This window comes from Dermacentor albipictus, chromosome 2 (assembly GCF_038994185.2).
Source record: "Dermacentor albipictus isolate Rhodes 1998 colony chromosome 2, USDA_Dalb.pri_finalv2, whole genome shotgun sequence".
In the NCBI taxonomy this organism is placed as follows: Eukaryota; Metazoa; Arthropoda; class Arachnida; order Ixodida; family Ixodidae; genus Dermacentor; species Dermacentor albipictus.
Genome location: NC_091822.1, coordinates 89467317 through 89483596, shown reverse-complemented (window position 1 = coordinate 89483596; position 16280 = coordinate 89467317). Strand labels below are relative to the sequence as shown.

At 44.9% G+C, this 16280-nt stretch overlaps 1 protein-coding gene across 1 annotated transcript; it reads right to left on the bottom strand.

Moving 5' to 3' along the window:
- Positions 1–373: 373 nt before the first annotated feature.
- On the bottom strand, positions 374–14341 carry LOC135900977 (glutathione S-transferase 1-like). The gene is made up of 5 exons (XM_065430603.1): positions 14177–14341; positions 13255–13313; positions 8232–8373; positions 6202–6372; positions 374–511 (listed from the first exon to the last, which is right to left on the bottom strand). Exons 1-5 carry the CDS (start codon positions 14315–14317, stop codon positions 374–376), a joined length of 651 nt encoding a protein of 216 aa, XP_065286675.1. The 5' UTR covers positions 14318–14341.
- Between the last annotated feature and the right edge of the window lie 1939 nt (positions 14342–16280).

The window sequence follows — 16280 nt, the reverse complement described above, 5'->3', positions numbered from 1 at the left end:
CACTATGCACGCAGGAGCAAAATTTTACCGCACCATTGCTGCAGTTTTACGCCTAATTGGGCGAAGTAGATCTTTTGAACTATTCGGAAAATAGTGGTATTTAGGAATAGTGACTTTTCGATTCGAAGACCAAATACAAGAAGACGTTATTGGGTTCGTTATTCGAAATTTCCGTGTATTCGCGCATCGCTTCTAAAATGCCAGGATAGAAATTTAAAAAAGACGCACAGAAAACACACACACACAAATAACACATTTAGACCCGTAACAAATGTAGTGACCTCTGCGAATAAATTTGAAAACAAATATATTTTTTCAACAATAAAGGTACCCCTACAACATTCGTCCGGGCATTTTATTGCCGCTTTGAAAGCTATTTCAGGCTATTGAATAGCTGTTCGATGCGGTTTATGACTGGCCTGTAAATTTCCTCAAAGTAAGGCTGTTTGCGCTTGACTCGGTCGTAGTAGCTTGCCAGCTTGGGAAACTTGGAAGGGTCCACGAACTTGTTCTGAAATGCATATGAGTCGTAAAATGGTTAAAATCTAAGTTTAATTATAGTGCAGATAAATGCTTAAATTTGATTAAGGCTGCTCGAAGGCACTGGCAGCCACATCAACTTCTTGAGAACTATTGACAGACAGTGCAAAGACAAAGAAAGTGCAACATGAACGAGCGGAAGATATAAAACACCGAGCTGTTCCGTCTATGCTTGGCATCGCACTTCATTCAGCTGCCCCTCAATCGGCCTAACACCATTATTTGCTGAACAAGGCAATGTAGTCGTTGCGTTGGTTAGAAGGCACCAGTCGCAAGGACCACAGCTTCCGCGTACTACAAGCTAGGCATAGTATGATACCGTGAAAACGTACGCTTATGGAATCATCTTCAGAAAGCCAATGCGGGCACATCAGAATCGTTTCCACGAAGACGCAACGAAACAGCTGCACCCCTTATCTCCATTGAAGTGGAAGATCATGCACCTCGCCTACCTACATATCGGTCAACGAGTCCTGTAATAAGCGTACTAATGTACACAGTAACCTTAACATGCACTTCCTGTGGAAGCCATCAATTTACTATATGCTCAGAGAAGTTTTGTGAAATAAGTTTTCGAGAGTAGCATACACATATTAACGCAGTAGCGTTAAAGGCCCCGTGTCGCAAAAAATCTGGCGTCACCGTCAAGCGCCGACCTAATTGTGAGCTAAAAATCATTCCGAACCACGCGTGTCCAACCGTGGCGGACCTCCGTGTAGCGCAGGGACGTTACTGAAGTAATTGCAATCCTCGAAGTAAAATGCGCCAGAAAAATCGGAAAATACGACTTATACACAATATATACACATGATAGCGTAATTTGAATAAAGGAGAAAATATAATTCCGTTACGCTGAAATCCAACGCAGACCCCTTTCACAGCGCTTCTACAATTCATAGAGCGGCACGCTGGTTCCTCGCAACACCGTCCAGATGGCGCTCGCCTTCACGCATCCGGGGCACAAGCAAGAGGCCTCGTTTATACCATAATGATCGCCTTCGTGCATAGGGTTAGTTCTCAGAGTTTCCAGCTCACATAACTCCATTACTCCCACAACACTCACACAACACTCACGCTCCCCCAACACTCACGCTCACATTAGGCTCACATAAGCTGCAGTTGCCTGAAGCGGGAGAAGCAATAAGGGATATTTGAAAGCCATCACGTTCCACTCTTAAAGGCGAAGCTGAAGCCTCCTCCGAATTTTTTCATTCGGAAAAACCACCTGCACGCCTACTTTCTGGCTAGAAACCTGACACAGGGACACAAGACGCAAACTGAGATTTAGTTGTTAATGTTCATGCGTGACTTTAATCCATCTAGTAAATTCCGGTCAAATGAAACCACAAGATGCTGGATTAGTTTGCGAAACGAGGAGAGGAAGGTTTCGAACATCATACTACCGTGTTAAAAAGGAAGGAAGTCAGTGACCAAAGTTAAAAAATGAAGATAAAATGACGTTTCGCTATCCCTACGGATCTCTCGTTCACAATAGTGTCGCAATGAATGTGAACAAGGAATCCACAGATATCCCGAAATGTCATCTTATATTAATTTTTTTCGCTTTGCTCAGTGATATGCTTCTTTGTAAACAATGCTTTTACCTGACTAGACAGTAATACGTAAAACTCTTGACTAACACTACGGTACGTGACTGCAACTGTCTAGAAAAGTATAATGCAACAAGGCGGTCTGCTGTTTAGGTATTCTAGGCTTTACGTTTGGGCTTCCACATAACAACTTCGAGGACGCTTAAGCCTCATTTATAAAAATTAAACGCGATAGCATTCGACGATCCCTGACTGCTTCTCACGCTTCCAGGCAACTGCAGCTTACGTATCCATAATGTTCACCAGAAAACGCTGGCGGCGAACGCCATGCACGAAGGCGAGCTTACTGGTAGAAAGCGGCCTCTTGCCTGGGCCGCGATGCGGCGCAGGCGAAGGACATCTGGAGGTGTTGCAAGGAACAGGACGCACACCTTTATGGCCTTTGAGATTTTCACGTGCCAGCGCGCGGAAATCTTGTAGCTCACGGCCTCTGTATGAATGGTAGAAATGCTAGAAAATGGGTTTGTGGTTTGAGTTTCCGCGTAACAGACATGTTTTCTCGTGTGTTGAAATTACCATCCGACGCTATCATGCCTGGAGGTTGTGCTTAAGTCCTACTTAAAAATTTTTCTGACCTATCTTACCTTGGGAACTTCAATTAGTTTAGTAACTTCCTTGCGCTACGTGGAGCACCTGCGTGGTTGGGTCTGCGTGGCTCAAAAGGCTTTCCGCAGCAACGACGGATGACGCTGGATGCTGACACTGGAGTTTCTGCGACATGGGGGCCCTTAATGCTGTCGCGTTAAAGTTCCCCTCATGGAGTATTTCGGGGGGAACATGCTCGAAAAAATTGTACCAAGAATCTTCCCTGCAGATATTGTTGCCTTTTGATTTTAAAGATCTACACGCATGGTGACACCGAACTGCAAACAAAATTTCGGGAGGAACCCTCGAAATGCCAAACAACCTATATTCTCATTTTTTTTTCTGTTTCTGCCGTTTTCAAACAAATAGTTAGGTTTGGTTGTTTTTTTTTTCGCCTGTTTTTGTACTAGATCCGGCATGTGGGTCGGCTAACGCCCACTAGCTCTTTGAGTCACACGCGCGTGCTGTTGCGTGACAGCTTTGTGGGCTCCGAAGTTTCAATGATATTTTAAAGGGAAGCTGAAAGGTTTTCCAGAAAAAATGAGTGAACATCTGTGCATAATGGTTTTCAACCCTCCGAATTCGAATATTGTAACGAAGTTGACCAAAAGAAAGCGCAAATATATTTCATTTCGACGAAAAGTGCAGCAGCGGACACGCCCAGCTCGCGCGTCTCGTTTCCGCCTGTGATTGGTCGGGCGCCTCGTGACGTCAACTCTAGTAACTGACCACTGCCGCTACACATGAAGCGCAGTGCCAGGTAGTTTGGTGCTGTTTTTCTGAGACGGTAATGGAAAATTTAGAGAGACTGCGTTTTTCTGAGGAGTTCGGCGTTACTCCCTACATGTACGAGCCGATTGTGAAGAGCCGGCCTCTCGAAGAAGCAAACGATGCTGGTGCGAGCAGTGCTTTCGACGCGAACGAAAGCACAGTCTTGGGATCTCCTCGTGTTGGAAGTGCATGCTCTTTAGTGAGTATGTTTTTTGCAAAGCGATATAGTGATCTCGCCAATCTAGTGAGCTCGTTTCCGGTCAAACAGCTGTAGTGTTGTGTTCCTGCATGCCTCCTCGTGGAACGTGAGCGGGGATGCGATCGTCGGCATTTGTGCGCCGTCCAAAGCTGTCGGCAATCTACAAAGACGGTTTAAACGCGTGAAAAGCTTCCCGGTTCATGCAGTACGTGTAGTGACCTTCATCTGATGACTACCACGTCGACTACAACTCACGTTGATTACCACTCACGTTGACTACCACGCACGTTGGCTACCACTCTACATACACGCAGACGCACCAACAAAGGAATGCAGGGTCGATCGAAGCAGATTACGATGGCACGCACGCAGAAACAAGCGCGGTCAGGCACGGTCGCGGACGCTGTGAAGGAACGAAACTCTAGAGTTGACGTCACAATACCATGGTTTCCGGTCTCCACTCGCATCGTCAGCGTCAGCAGCAGCGGGCGGCATTCGACCGGGGGCGGAGCTACAGCGCAATTTCAACCGACGATTACGTCACTCCTAATTAAAAAAACCAAAATTTTACCTACATGGTTTATAAGGTTCCCGCATCCGTATATGAGCGTCTTATTGAATTCGACAGACTCTTCACCTTCCCTTTAACGCGACATCTTTGAGGACATCGTATCGAAAAAATCCGGCATCGGTGTCCAGCATCAATAGTCTTTTCGGGAATGGTCATTCGGAACCACGCACACACAATCACCCTTGCATCGCCAAAGTTTCTCATACATTATCTTTGATTCTTTACAAGGTTATTCCTCGGAACTTCCAGAATGACAGCCCGCACAATTGTTACTAAAAAAAAACACTGACAAGCCATACCTCTCGTGTTAGGTCTTCGAAGACTTGAATATTAAAAGTGCGAAATAATAAGAGCAGATCAGCCCAAGCATGAGGCCGCGTTTGTAACGGAAAGCTCACCTTCGTGCATAGCGCTTCCCGCCAGCGTTCCCCGGTAAAAATTGTGTTTACAAAGATGCAGGTGCCGGGAAGCGTAAGAACTTGGTATCTTTCAATGCTATCGTGTTCCACTATTCAGGGCGAAGCTTAAGCGTTCTCAAAGATTTCTTGCCCCTTGTCAATGTTGTAAAATAGCCTTGTTTCATACGTAAAAGAAACTCCAATGACTTGTGCTGACCCAGCTATTCGGGGCTACTTTTAGTGTTTCTATGCCTCTCAGCAGCTTAACGCTTTCTAGAGACGTACTTTGGTCCAGGAATCAAATATTTTTTCCTCCATTTTTCCAAGCACAAAACCTTTGAGTACATTGTCCGCTTTCATTCACAAGAAAAAAAAATAGATTGGTGGCGTAGGATGTCTGAATTAGGTACGGTCACACAATTTATTGCGCAGACAAGGCGAAAACGTTAACGGCAATTGAAGTTCAATTTTCCCCTTGGCATATGTTTGGAAAGTGGACTTGCCCACTTTTAATAGTTTGATCTTATACGATGCCTTTAGAAGTGCGCTCTCTCAAGAGATTTTAAAGAAATTTCCTGTCTTGAAAAGAACACCGCATGAATTTGCATAAAGTAGCGCTGTTAGTTCGCCCTAAAAAAATTACAGAAACTCTATATATTCAGGCAATTTCGGCAGAAAGATCGTTGCGGTAATCTGAAACGTGCTTGGCTTCAATTAAGGAGAAAAAAAACTAAATTATGGAGTTTTACGTGCCAAAACCACTTTCTGATTATGAGGCACGCCGTAGTGGATGACTCCGGAAATTTCGATCACCTGGGGTTCTTTAACGTGTACCTAAATCTAAGTACAAGGGTGTTTTCGCATTTCGCCCCCATCGAAATGCGGCCGCCGCGGCCGGGTTTCGATCCCGCGACCTCATGCTCAGCAGCCCAACACCATAGCCACTGAGCAACCACGGCGGGTGGCATTAAGGTGAGACACCGTAAAACCATAAACTACAGTACTGGAGTTCAAGTGCTCCAGTAGTATTTTTATGTGATGTTACTAATAAGTTTTTGCCTATAGGTAATTCTAACTCTACGTCTGGTATGCAAGAGAAATATCCCGTAATGTACATTGACCTAGTTCCGACTTTGTGCCTGTTGGTTGCGATAGACAATGGTAATGCCTATTCCTATTCCTCCCTTGCATTGTAGGAACAGCTAATCCGCAGTTGTTGAAAATGTTTTTCATGATTACTCATATTGGTCAAAAAGCACATACATTCAAACTGAAATATGCCGCTAATATTTAACACAACTTTCTAACGATGGATTAATGAAGACATTTCCAATATACATTCATGCGTGGTCAATATAAATAATTTGAGCATTTGGCGCGCTTCATAATTGGTGCAGCCCTCCAGACTGCGTCCTGCAATTATCGCCTTGCGAATGTGCCGCAGCTCAAACTGGGCTGGTGACCGACCATGTTTATCAATAAGCTTGAAATTGTGACTGAGGCGGTGCAAGCGAAAATGACCATTACCTCAAGAGGCACAATGATGCGTGCGGTCAAGGCGATATCGGCGAGGGTGAAGTTGTCGCCGACTGCGAACTTGCCGTCACCGATGAGGTGTTCTAGGCCTCTGATGACATTCTCTTCAAATGCGGTAAGCTCCTCTGCCGTAGGCTTCGTCTTCTGAAGGATTCGAGGACGCTGCACCAAACAAATGTGCACATCTTTCGCTTTATGGACAACAAGTGATCATGTATGCGAGTGAACGTATTCCCGACTGCTCCTTATCTCACGATCGGGAAATGTTGGATACTGGTATTCACATAGTCGAGTACACATTCGAGGTGCAGTAAAAGCAGTGTATTTGAAATAGATTTACCTAACGCTTACGACAAGACTATTTCTGCGAGTTAAAAATAGACGGTATATGCGTCAATAATGCATTCTGAGACTAGCGCCAGCAACAGCAAAAAATACGCATCAGAATGAGTGCTTGTCCAGTTTTTCTATTTCCATTTTTTTACGTTAATACAAACACTGAGGTTTCCCTAGTCGAAATCGCACCGTAGGCGATGGCAAACGCCTTAGTGGAGGGCTCTGAACTGACTTTGGCAACCCAGTGTTCTTCATTGCTTCCCTAAACCTAAATACCCGCAAGTGTCATATTTATTTTAATTTTACATCCATTCAAATGCCACAGTGGTGGGACTTGAACCGAACCCACAACCTCGTGCTCAGCATCGCAAGGAAACAATCGCTGACCCTGCGTCGCGCATGTTCGAATTTACTTAGCCTCTTTTTGAAAGGATCACGCCCACAAGGTTCCTAGTAAATTGCTAGCTAGCCTCATTTTAGTAAACCCTGCATGTATTCATTCATGAACTGCGTTTCAGGCGTGAATGGGAAAAACGCAGCTACAGTGCATTCGTACTTTCATTCACCGCTATCATTGCCAATGTTATCAGAAACCACGCGTACATTTACACATTGCCTGCAGCTTTAGATTAGCAGCTCCAAAGTACGTGGCGCGTACAGTATACTTACATATTAATAGAAGTCCATAGTTACAAACCCTACTAGGCGAACGCCACATTTATGCTTATAGTCATTTTCAGCTTGCATATTGATTGGTCAAGTTATGAAGCTATGCGAATGCAAATATTCAGTTACGTCTAGTGATACATGCTTGCCCGCACGTTTTGCGTCGTGGCTCAAAATTGGCTGCGTGCCATCAACTTATTTGTGCAGGGTGCTTGGACATCCATATTCTCATAATGAGAATAAGTCGCGCCTCTGAAAATTCACCAACACAATTCCAAGAGGAATTCCTCAACTGTTGCAAATAACGGACGTGGCGGCTATGGCGTATAATGTTAAACTATCTGCCACATTACCACCGGACGATTGTGGGCTCAATTACAGAGCTCCATATAACGCCCTATACACAAGAAAAAATTTACTTACCAATATTCACTTAGCCCGTAAGTAACGTATCAACCTGAAGGTTTTCCCCAAATCATTTCTCAATTCTTTTATAGTTGAACTGTGTGCGCAATTCACTTCGCAAGGACACCGCTAAGACATGCCCATAACACTTTCGAGTGCCACTTCTCAAGTAGGAGATAGCGAATCTGTGAAATTATTGCTTGACATGAGTTATTGCCTGACCTATTCGAAATGTATACGTCCGAGGCATTTCACTGACAATATATTCGACCTATTCTTATATCAACAGAATACGATCACACCCAAGATATATGGACAGCTTACAATTATCAACAGAATGCAGGTGAAAACTGGGTAATCTAACATACTGGCGTAGTTGCTTTGGCGTGAGGCTGCTAAAGGCGAGGGTGCGGAATCGAATCCCTGCACCGATAGCCGCATGTGGGGGGGGGGGGGGGGGGACTAAATGTAGAAACGCTTTTTACAGCGAATTTCCTGCGCGTTAAGGAACCCCAGGTAGTCGAAAGTAATCCGGAGTCGCGTATTAAGGCGTGCCTCGTAATCATATCCAGGTTTCGGAACACAAAGAGGGAAAAAAAAGATAGTGTACTTACGGCGAATGCTGCCGACTCACGGTGGATTGTAGTGGCGAGCGATGAAAGAATCTGGTCGATGTGGGTGCGAGTCTTGATGCAAGCCGGGTAGAGCTCCGAATCGGGGGCGTACTTGCGGAGCAAGTAGTACGCAATAGCGTTGCTGTGAAGGTAAGTACATATTGTGTGTATGCGCGTATTTGCATTTCGCTATTGCAGATCGCAAACTCGAGGTAACCATTGGAATTTAGAGCTTAGGGCACACGTTGTCATGATCAAATTGAAGACTAACAGTAAAGTCACTAGTGCCTCGTTGGAGCCATCGGTCTCCCAAATCTCCTAAAAATGCGTTCTTGTCAGAATTAAGATCATCCCAAGCTCCTTGACGCATACTTTTAGGAGAGTTTTCGCTCAGATATCAACGTATTTAACAGTGCACTTTCAATGTTCGCATTTCTAAAACAGTTCTACTATTACGAATACCGTTAAGCAAATTTCACGCCACTAATTGTTGGCTTCAATTTCGAAAATGCGAAATGTGCTTATAAAGAATACAGAGATAATTTCTCTAGAAAACATCTCACGAATAATTTCAAATGTAATGATATTATCATTGAAGCAACACAGCGACAAGCTGTATTGCCGCCGCCAAAATGCATCATTTATGCGACGTGTATGCTGGCACGCTCCACTCTCTCGCGTCCCTCTGGACACATGCGCCATCTAGTGACACTGCCAACCATTCTAGCCATGGCGCATATCCTAATATATATCAATAAAAAATTGTGCCTATAAAAATGACGTGAGTTTGAAAACGTCCCACACGGGAGAAATCTTTAAAATTCCTTTATCATGGCAGCGCGGCACATACTCAGTGACGCTAGTTGGCGTGTTAACAGGTTAAGGCCTATCACTACCCAGTCACTCGATTTGGCGATGTTCAATGAAAATGGTTAAAGGTTGGCAACAATGCTAGTCTTGGTCAAAAAACTTGAACCCGCTGTGAGCCGGGAGGTAGCTGCGCTCCGCACGGCGCGGCCACCCTGGGCACGCGCCGCTGCTCGCTTGCGCCGAGGATAAAAGACAGTTTTAGCAGAGCGTTTGCTTGCGCTCCGCTCCGCACACGTTTCACGCGCACCGGTGGCTACACAGAATGCACTGATTTCGCTTATCTAACAAGAGCGTCTTCCAGTGATGCCACTGACGTGCTCTCAGCTTGGCGGTAAAACGATTACGAAAGCTACCACACGCACCCTGACGCACCGCTAAATCAGGTTCCTAGCGGAACGTGGTAAGCGTCCCACGTTCCGCTGCCGCTATGTGTGCTGTGCGCACGCGCGTCAGTGTTCCAAGTAGCGTTTTGCGGAGCGGCTGCGTGCCAACTGTTGTGATAGGCTGGTCTGGGCGGAGCGGACCGTAAACGCTCTGCTAAAACTCTCTAAAGACGGCGAGGGAAGCATGTCTCTTACTCTCAAGCGTCGTTTGACAACAGCGCTGGTGAAATACTAGTGCGGCGAGCGCGGCGCGAACGCGACGGTGGCGAAGCGGAAGCCACCCGGCCGGCTAGCATGCCGCTGGCGGCGTATGCTGAATGAGCAGGCGGGGGTCTCTGGCAACCACTGTCAGACCCGATACGCTCATATTTCACAATTCCGTGTATCGTAATTATCAGGTAATTTTTTTTTCGGGACCAAATTAAAGGAACAATGCTAGGAATAGTCCTGCGCATACTCGAGCACGGGCACTTTGCGGTGATCGTCGCTAAGATCTCACTTCAGCAGCTGAATGATATATTAAATGGTGCGCCACAGTGGCATCTCGTATTCGACATCATAAAACTCACAACTAGCAAATTAATCAAGAATGCACAAGCTTCAGGGTGGCACCTGAATCTCTCAACGAAATCACACGGGGGAGCATGCCTTCAAAGCATTGAGTGTGGCTTGGGCTGTGGCCGCCCCGAGAAATTGCAGCTTGTCCATGTGTTTGACTGTAAACTAGCCAAGGTCTCTGGTTGAATGGATGCTGCGTAAAACCCATTTTTTTTATACTGCCTGTGAAGCCCTTTCTCGTAGAGACGAACGATACCTCAGTAAATTACATCCGAAATACTTCTTCCAGTGAACCCGTGACTGTGACAGCACCACTGGTGTGTCGCCTTCACTATGCAAGAATCCTATGATCCCGTGGCCCTGGTCAACTTTACGCGATTCAAACGCGTGATGCCCAATGCAAAAGGGATGAAATTACACTGGCCTCACGTGTGCATGAAAGTGCGCCCTAGCGACAATGAGATATTGTGCACAAAGATATAAAAAAAAATTCGAGGTAGTGGATACTTTCCAAAATGCCGAGAGAATAAGTCTAACTCAATCGGCTACTCAAGCAGGGCAAAGATCTTCTAGCCCCGAAAAGTTTTCATAATCTCACTGTGGGTTTAATTGAAGAACTTCAACGCCAAACGCACTTGTGTGGCCGTTCCTCAGTGGTAAAGTGTGGTCAACGTATTTGAAATATTGTAACGGTGGTTACAGGCCTTCCTGAAGAGAGCCTTTGTAGTCTAAATTGCTGCTTCTGGTCTTTTCTGTACGAACGATGATGAATTGCCCGCATACTACAATAAAACTTGGAACAACGCTAGACAGCACAGAGAGATGTCAGTTTATATTTAATCTTTCGTGTTCGTCGCACTCAGAAGCACATTCAAAATGTATACCTAAGAGCATAATGCGAAGGTTCTCGGATTTGAATGTGTAGGATAAAGTTGAAATACGAAATTTCCATGATTAGGACAATTTTTGTAGTTTAATGCGCTGCATGGAAGCCGGACAGTTAGCCCAGGCGAGGGCATTTACTCGCACGAAGCGCCGTACGACGGCGGCCGCAAGACTACCTCGCAGCTCACAGAACGAACGTAGCACTAGTTTTTCACGAGCGCTGTTATCAAACGACGCTTGAGAGTAAGAGACATGCTTCCCTCGCGCCCGTTATCCTCGGCGCAAGCGAGAAGCGGTGCGCGACTGCGGCGGCAGCGCTGCGACAGCGGAGTGCATCCGCTGGCCAGCCGTTCACAGCGGGTTCAAGTTTTTGACCAAGTCTGTACATCGATGGATATCGAGAAGAGCGCAACATTTCATAAGAACAATTGCTTTATTTCCCCACATGCACATTTTGATTAGTCACAGAAGACTGTTACAGTTGTTTCATATGTACACCTCTGAGCGTGGAGTACCACTATTTTTCACAGACGACTACATAAAACCCTGTTTGAAAAGAGTAGGCTAATAAAGCGAACAAAATGCAAATCCGACATATGGCTGAGAAAACCAACCAGACTATAGAAACCGTAAAGATTCTTAATCACTCCGTAGTCTAACGCTGCTCCTGAGTTTAATGTGTGTTTGTGTTTTGTCATCAATGATATGCGTTCTAAACAGCTTCTCTGTTGGTGAACAGACCTTCGATACGTATTAGGGCTGGTGGCAACAGAGACATGCATCCGCTGCCTGTAAAACTGTGTCTGGGGAATGCTTTCCACATTCTTTTCCAGTGGCATTAGTTCAATGGAGAGGAACACGGCCACCAGGCCCTTCCCGGCTGAGAACAGTAGTAGAAATACATTAAAAAACCCGAATATGGCAATGATATTGGGATCACAGAGAAAGATGAACGACGATCGAATGCATTCCTTTCATTATGTTCGAGCTGTCTGGGGCACACAACTTTACCTGAGGCAACACCTGGAAGCTCGGCACACAAGTGGACAAGAAGCGTCTTAAAATTACCACACCTTGCCTTCATGCACAAGTCCTGCACCATCACCTTCATGCGTGAGGCAAAGATATCGCTTGTGATATTTGATCTTTCTTACGCTGTTTTTTGCTTTCTCCATAAATATAAACCATCGGCTTGCAAACGCCGCTCCTTTATTGTTCCAAATGCAACAGGGGGAATTGAAGAAGTACAGCACCTCCATCGCCCAGAAAGAGAATCACTGTCAACCCTGTGCTTGGCTTTTTCGGCGGTACGGTTCTTATAGTTGTCCCAAATCACACGTTTTAAATTTTGGATTGTGCGCAAGTAACTTGGCCGCATGTTTAATAACATTAAAAAGCCACTTGCACGCCTTTGCATTGTGCTCATTATTGCTCACTGGCTCTCACATAGACACAAATATTTGCAAACAGCCATGGCCATGATAAACACTGTTAAGCTGATTGTGTGCACCACTTCACTTTCTTGGCGTTCTTCTATTTTCTTAGTTGAACTTACGCACACTTTTATTTTTCTTCTTGTGATGCTTGTGGTGCCCATGCCTCTGCAACTTTTCTTATCGCGCGTGGTACTCCTGTGAAGACAATGTCTTTGGTTCCGTTAGAATGCCGACAGTATATTCAGTCGTAGAGGAATTGATTTCTGGACAATCAGAACAAATATGATGTACTGTTTCCAAAGCAAGCTTTCTAGCAAAAGGAAAGACTCTGCTGCTCATTTTCCAGGTTGCTTGTTGTCGTTCTTAATTAAATGACGACTTCACTGTTGTTTATGGCATTTGCATATCTGGAAATTGGTAATTTGAAAGAATGATGGTTTTCTGAACCTAGACGGAAATTCTATTTAACACCTTTATGAAAAGACCGATTGGTGCGAGGTAGTAATCTTTCTTCTGGCAAACTGCATCCTCAGCAATTGTGCCAGGCATACCGACTTGTTTAGAGAAATACACCTTTATTATTCGGTTCTATGTCGAGTTGGCGAAATATGTGCGCTGCCGTTTGGGGGGAGACAGCAATCTGCGCCAAATTGCAGCTCCGGCAGAGAAATGATCGGTTCCGTTACTCTGAAAGTAAGCGCTGAAAATACATTAAGGTATGAAAGATAATAACACATATAGTGAATGTAAATTATATCACGTTTCTTGGGAACAAGGACGTAGATGCTCAAACATCACATACATCTTTAATTATAGACTTGTGGTACAGTTCATTGGCCGCCAAATGAAGAACAATTCAGCATAGTCTACACATATTTTCTGAAGACTTACCTTTCGTAGACAACAAAGCCTTCATCGTCAATCGCAGGAACTTTGTGGAATGGATTGATCTGGAATACCGAGAAAGTAGATATCTGTCAGCGCAATTGTCTCAATATTCATCTTTAAACGCATAGTTTGAAAGAAGCAAAATGCATTAATTTACGGTGCCTTGTCATTAAAACGTGAAAATTTTTAAAAACTTTTTTAAACGCGTTGTGCACAAGTTTATTAATTATACTGTAGCGACAAGAGTAATTTTTACAATATTTGCAGGTTGCCACACATTCATGAAGAAACATTCTTCAGACTCAGGGACTCTGCTATTTCTTGCCTTAGGTCACGCTTATGCACTATCAGTGACTTATTGAAACATTTCGTGAAACTTCCGTGGCACTAAAGTGTAGGAAAGCCACAACCCCAATGAAATACATACTCTATAAACACTGAAAGAAAAACTACTGCAAATTCCAATGATAGCACCTCATTCGCAATGCGCAGGCTCCATCCTAACCATGTGCACACCGAATGATTCTCAGTATCTAATACTGCGATATGTGCAGAACCACTTTGTAACAACACCAATTACGACAATAACGTTGAAAAATCAACGTTACCTAATCGGGTAGAATTATTTCAGCAGTTGCTTACCAAAAAGGAGAACGAAGGAAAAGGAAATCAGGTACTTGAGGTCGAAAATATAGGCGCATAGGTTGTAGTTTATTGAAAGTAATTTAATCCACTGCAATGTGACGAAATGACGAAGTGGAGAACGAGACAGTATAGAAAATTGTGTTTCCTTCTTTTTATATTGCAAGCGAGAAGTTCAGATGTAGCACTATAAGCAGGGAAAATCTTTTCAGGAACCGCTCATATCGGATGACGCGCAAATGGCTAATATCTGCCTACACTTAAATATCTCGTTGCAGCATACCTTGAGGTATTCGTCGCTTAACTGCTCCTTCTTGGCGTAGTCCAAGTTCTTGAGCTTCACATCAATGCCCAAATGCTTGGCGAGTGTGCGTATAAAGTTGCAGGGCGGACTGCCAATTATATTGTACAGAGTGATGGTCATGACTCAGGTCAAGTGTACGTGCCACCTTCCTTCCACCGCAGACTTACAGCGAATGATGCGAAATTGTTTGGACAAGCGCATTTAAATACCACAATCCCAGGGTTGCAGCAGGCGTAGAATCAGAGTGGCCTTGGTAATAAAGGCCTTTAAAACAGCAGACGTATCCGGCACAGTGCAAAAAATAGCAAAGCGGTCGTTTGCGTGTGCTTGCAAAATGCGCAGGTGCCTAAGGTGGAAACGTGGCAATCGCGCAGTATAAAAGGCCTGTTTATAGCCTTTAAATGAAATTGGTCATAGGCCTCTCAAACGCAGAGAAAGCTGAAAGCGCCCAACTCGAGTCATGCATGTCTTTACCAGTAACAATGCCTTATTCAAATAAAATTTAAAATATGCAACTTAAGCGCATGGCTGTTTAGGGTGGGAACATGGCAATAGCGAAATAGAAAAGGATGGTCTATAGGCATTAGGTGAAACGAAGCATTCACGTCTGCACAAGAAGAGGAAACAGAAAGCACTGAAGTCGAGCAATACCGGTTTTTAGCGGTAACGGTGCTTCAAATAAAAATTTAAAAAAACAAACAAAGTAACCAAAGTGCATAGCTGCATAGGACGAGAAGATGGCATCCGAGCAGTATAAAAGATCTGTTTAAAAGCATTAAAGTTAAAAAACATTAGGCATTTAACATCATTAAAGTAACAGAAAAAACAAGCGAGATCTATAGCTGCTCATTGAGTAGACATGACAATCGCCAAGCCTAAATTGTTCGTTTGTAGGCACACAGCGAAACCAAGCATATGCATATGCTAGCCCCAGCTTTATTTTTTTCAATGCCTGCCAGATGCGGCCGATGCGACCGTTCACTACCCACTCCTGTCGTCCTCTCCTACTCTCCCCGTCGGCTAGCGTTCGTGCCTGCTTTACGGTCGGGGGCGATATCTAGTTGGCGTGTTACGACAGAAGTTGGAGGAACACTGACAGACGCGTGATAAGCTGACAGACGCAGGGACGGAGCGTCTGCCGTTTCTCACCCGGCACAGCAGCGGCGCGCCCTGAGATGCACGCTTGACGCAAGCAGTCGTACCTTTGATTGAGGGGCTTTAGTCGTGCCATCTGAGTCGCGTCGCATCGCGACAACTCACTGAACTTAAGCGCACCAACGGTTTCCATTTCGGAGTGAGCCATTGCACAGCGATATCTATGCGCCAGCAAAGGAATTTAACTTACTGAACCCGAGCCAAACACACAAACGAACGAACAAACAAACAAGCAAACAAACAAACAAACAAAGAAACAAAAACGCTGGAGGACGCTTAGAATTCGCCTTTAAGAGTGAACACAACAGCATTCAAAGATCCCCAACTGCTTCTAACGCTTCCTGGTAACTGCAGCTTATGCAACTGTAATGTTTTTCTGGAACCATTGGCGGCGAATTCTATTTACAAAGGCCAGCTTCTCGTTCATTTTTCCGACCACCCTACGGGGGGCGCCACCGCTGCCGTGGAAGCGCGGAAGTGAGCGCCATCCGTATGATGTTGCAAGGAAATGGGCGGGTCGCGCAGTTCCTAATAAGACAGACCCCAAACATCAGCTGGAAAACAGGTTTGTGTATGAGCTTGCGCGTAACAGAATTAAGTTTTCTCGTATATTCAAATTACAATCCTACGCTATCATGTCTGTAGGTTGTGTATAAGTCGTACTTTACGAATTTTCCGACAATTGTTACTTTGAGAAATTCAATTAGAGCACTAATGCCTATGTGCCACGCGCACGGCCTGCATAGTTCTGGTGCATGGTTCGGCCAGATTTTACAGCGAAGTTGTGTGTAGCTAGAGTTCAATGGCAATCTTGCGCGTGCGTCGACAAAAAAGTATCATCATCAGAGGCTCTTACCGCCAAAAACACTCATGCCCCAGTGCGCCGTCATGAAATGCAATGGCACGTAGGCCCGCGAGGTAGAGGCTA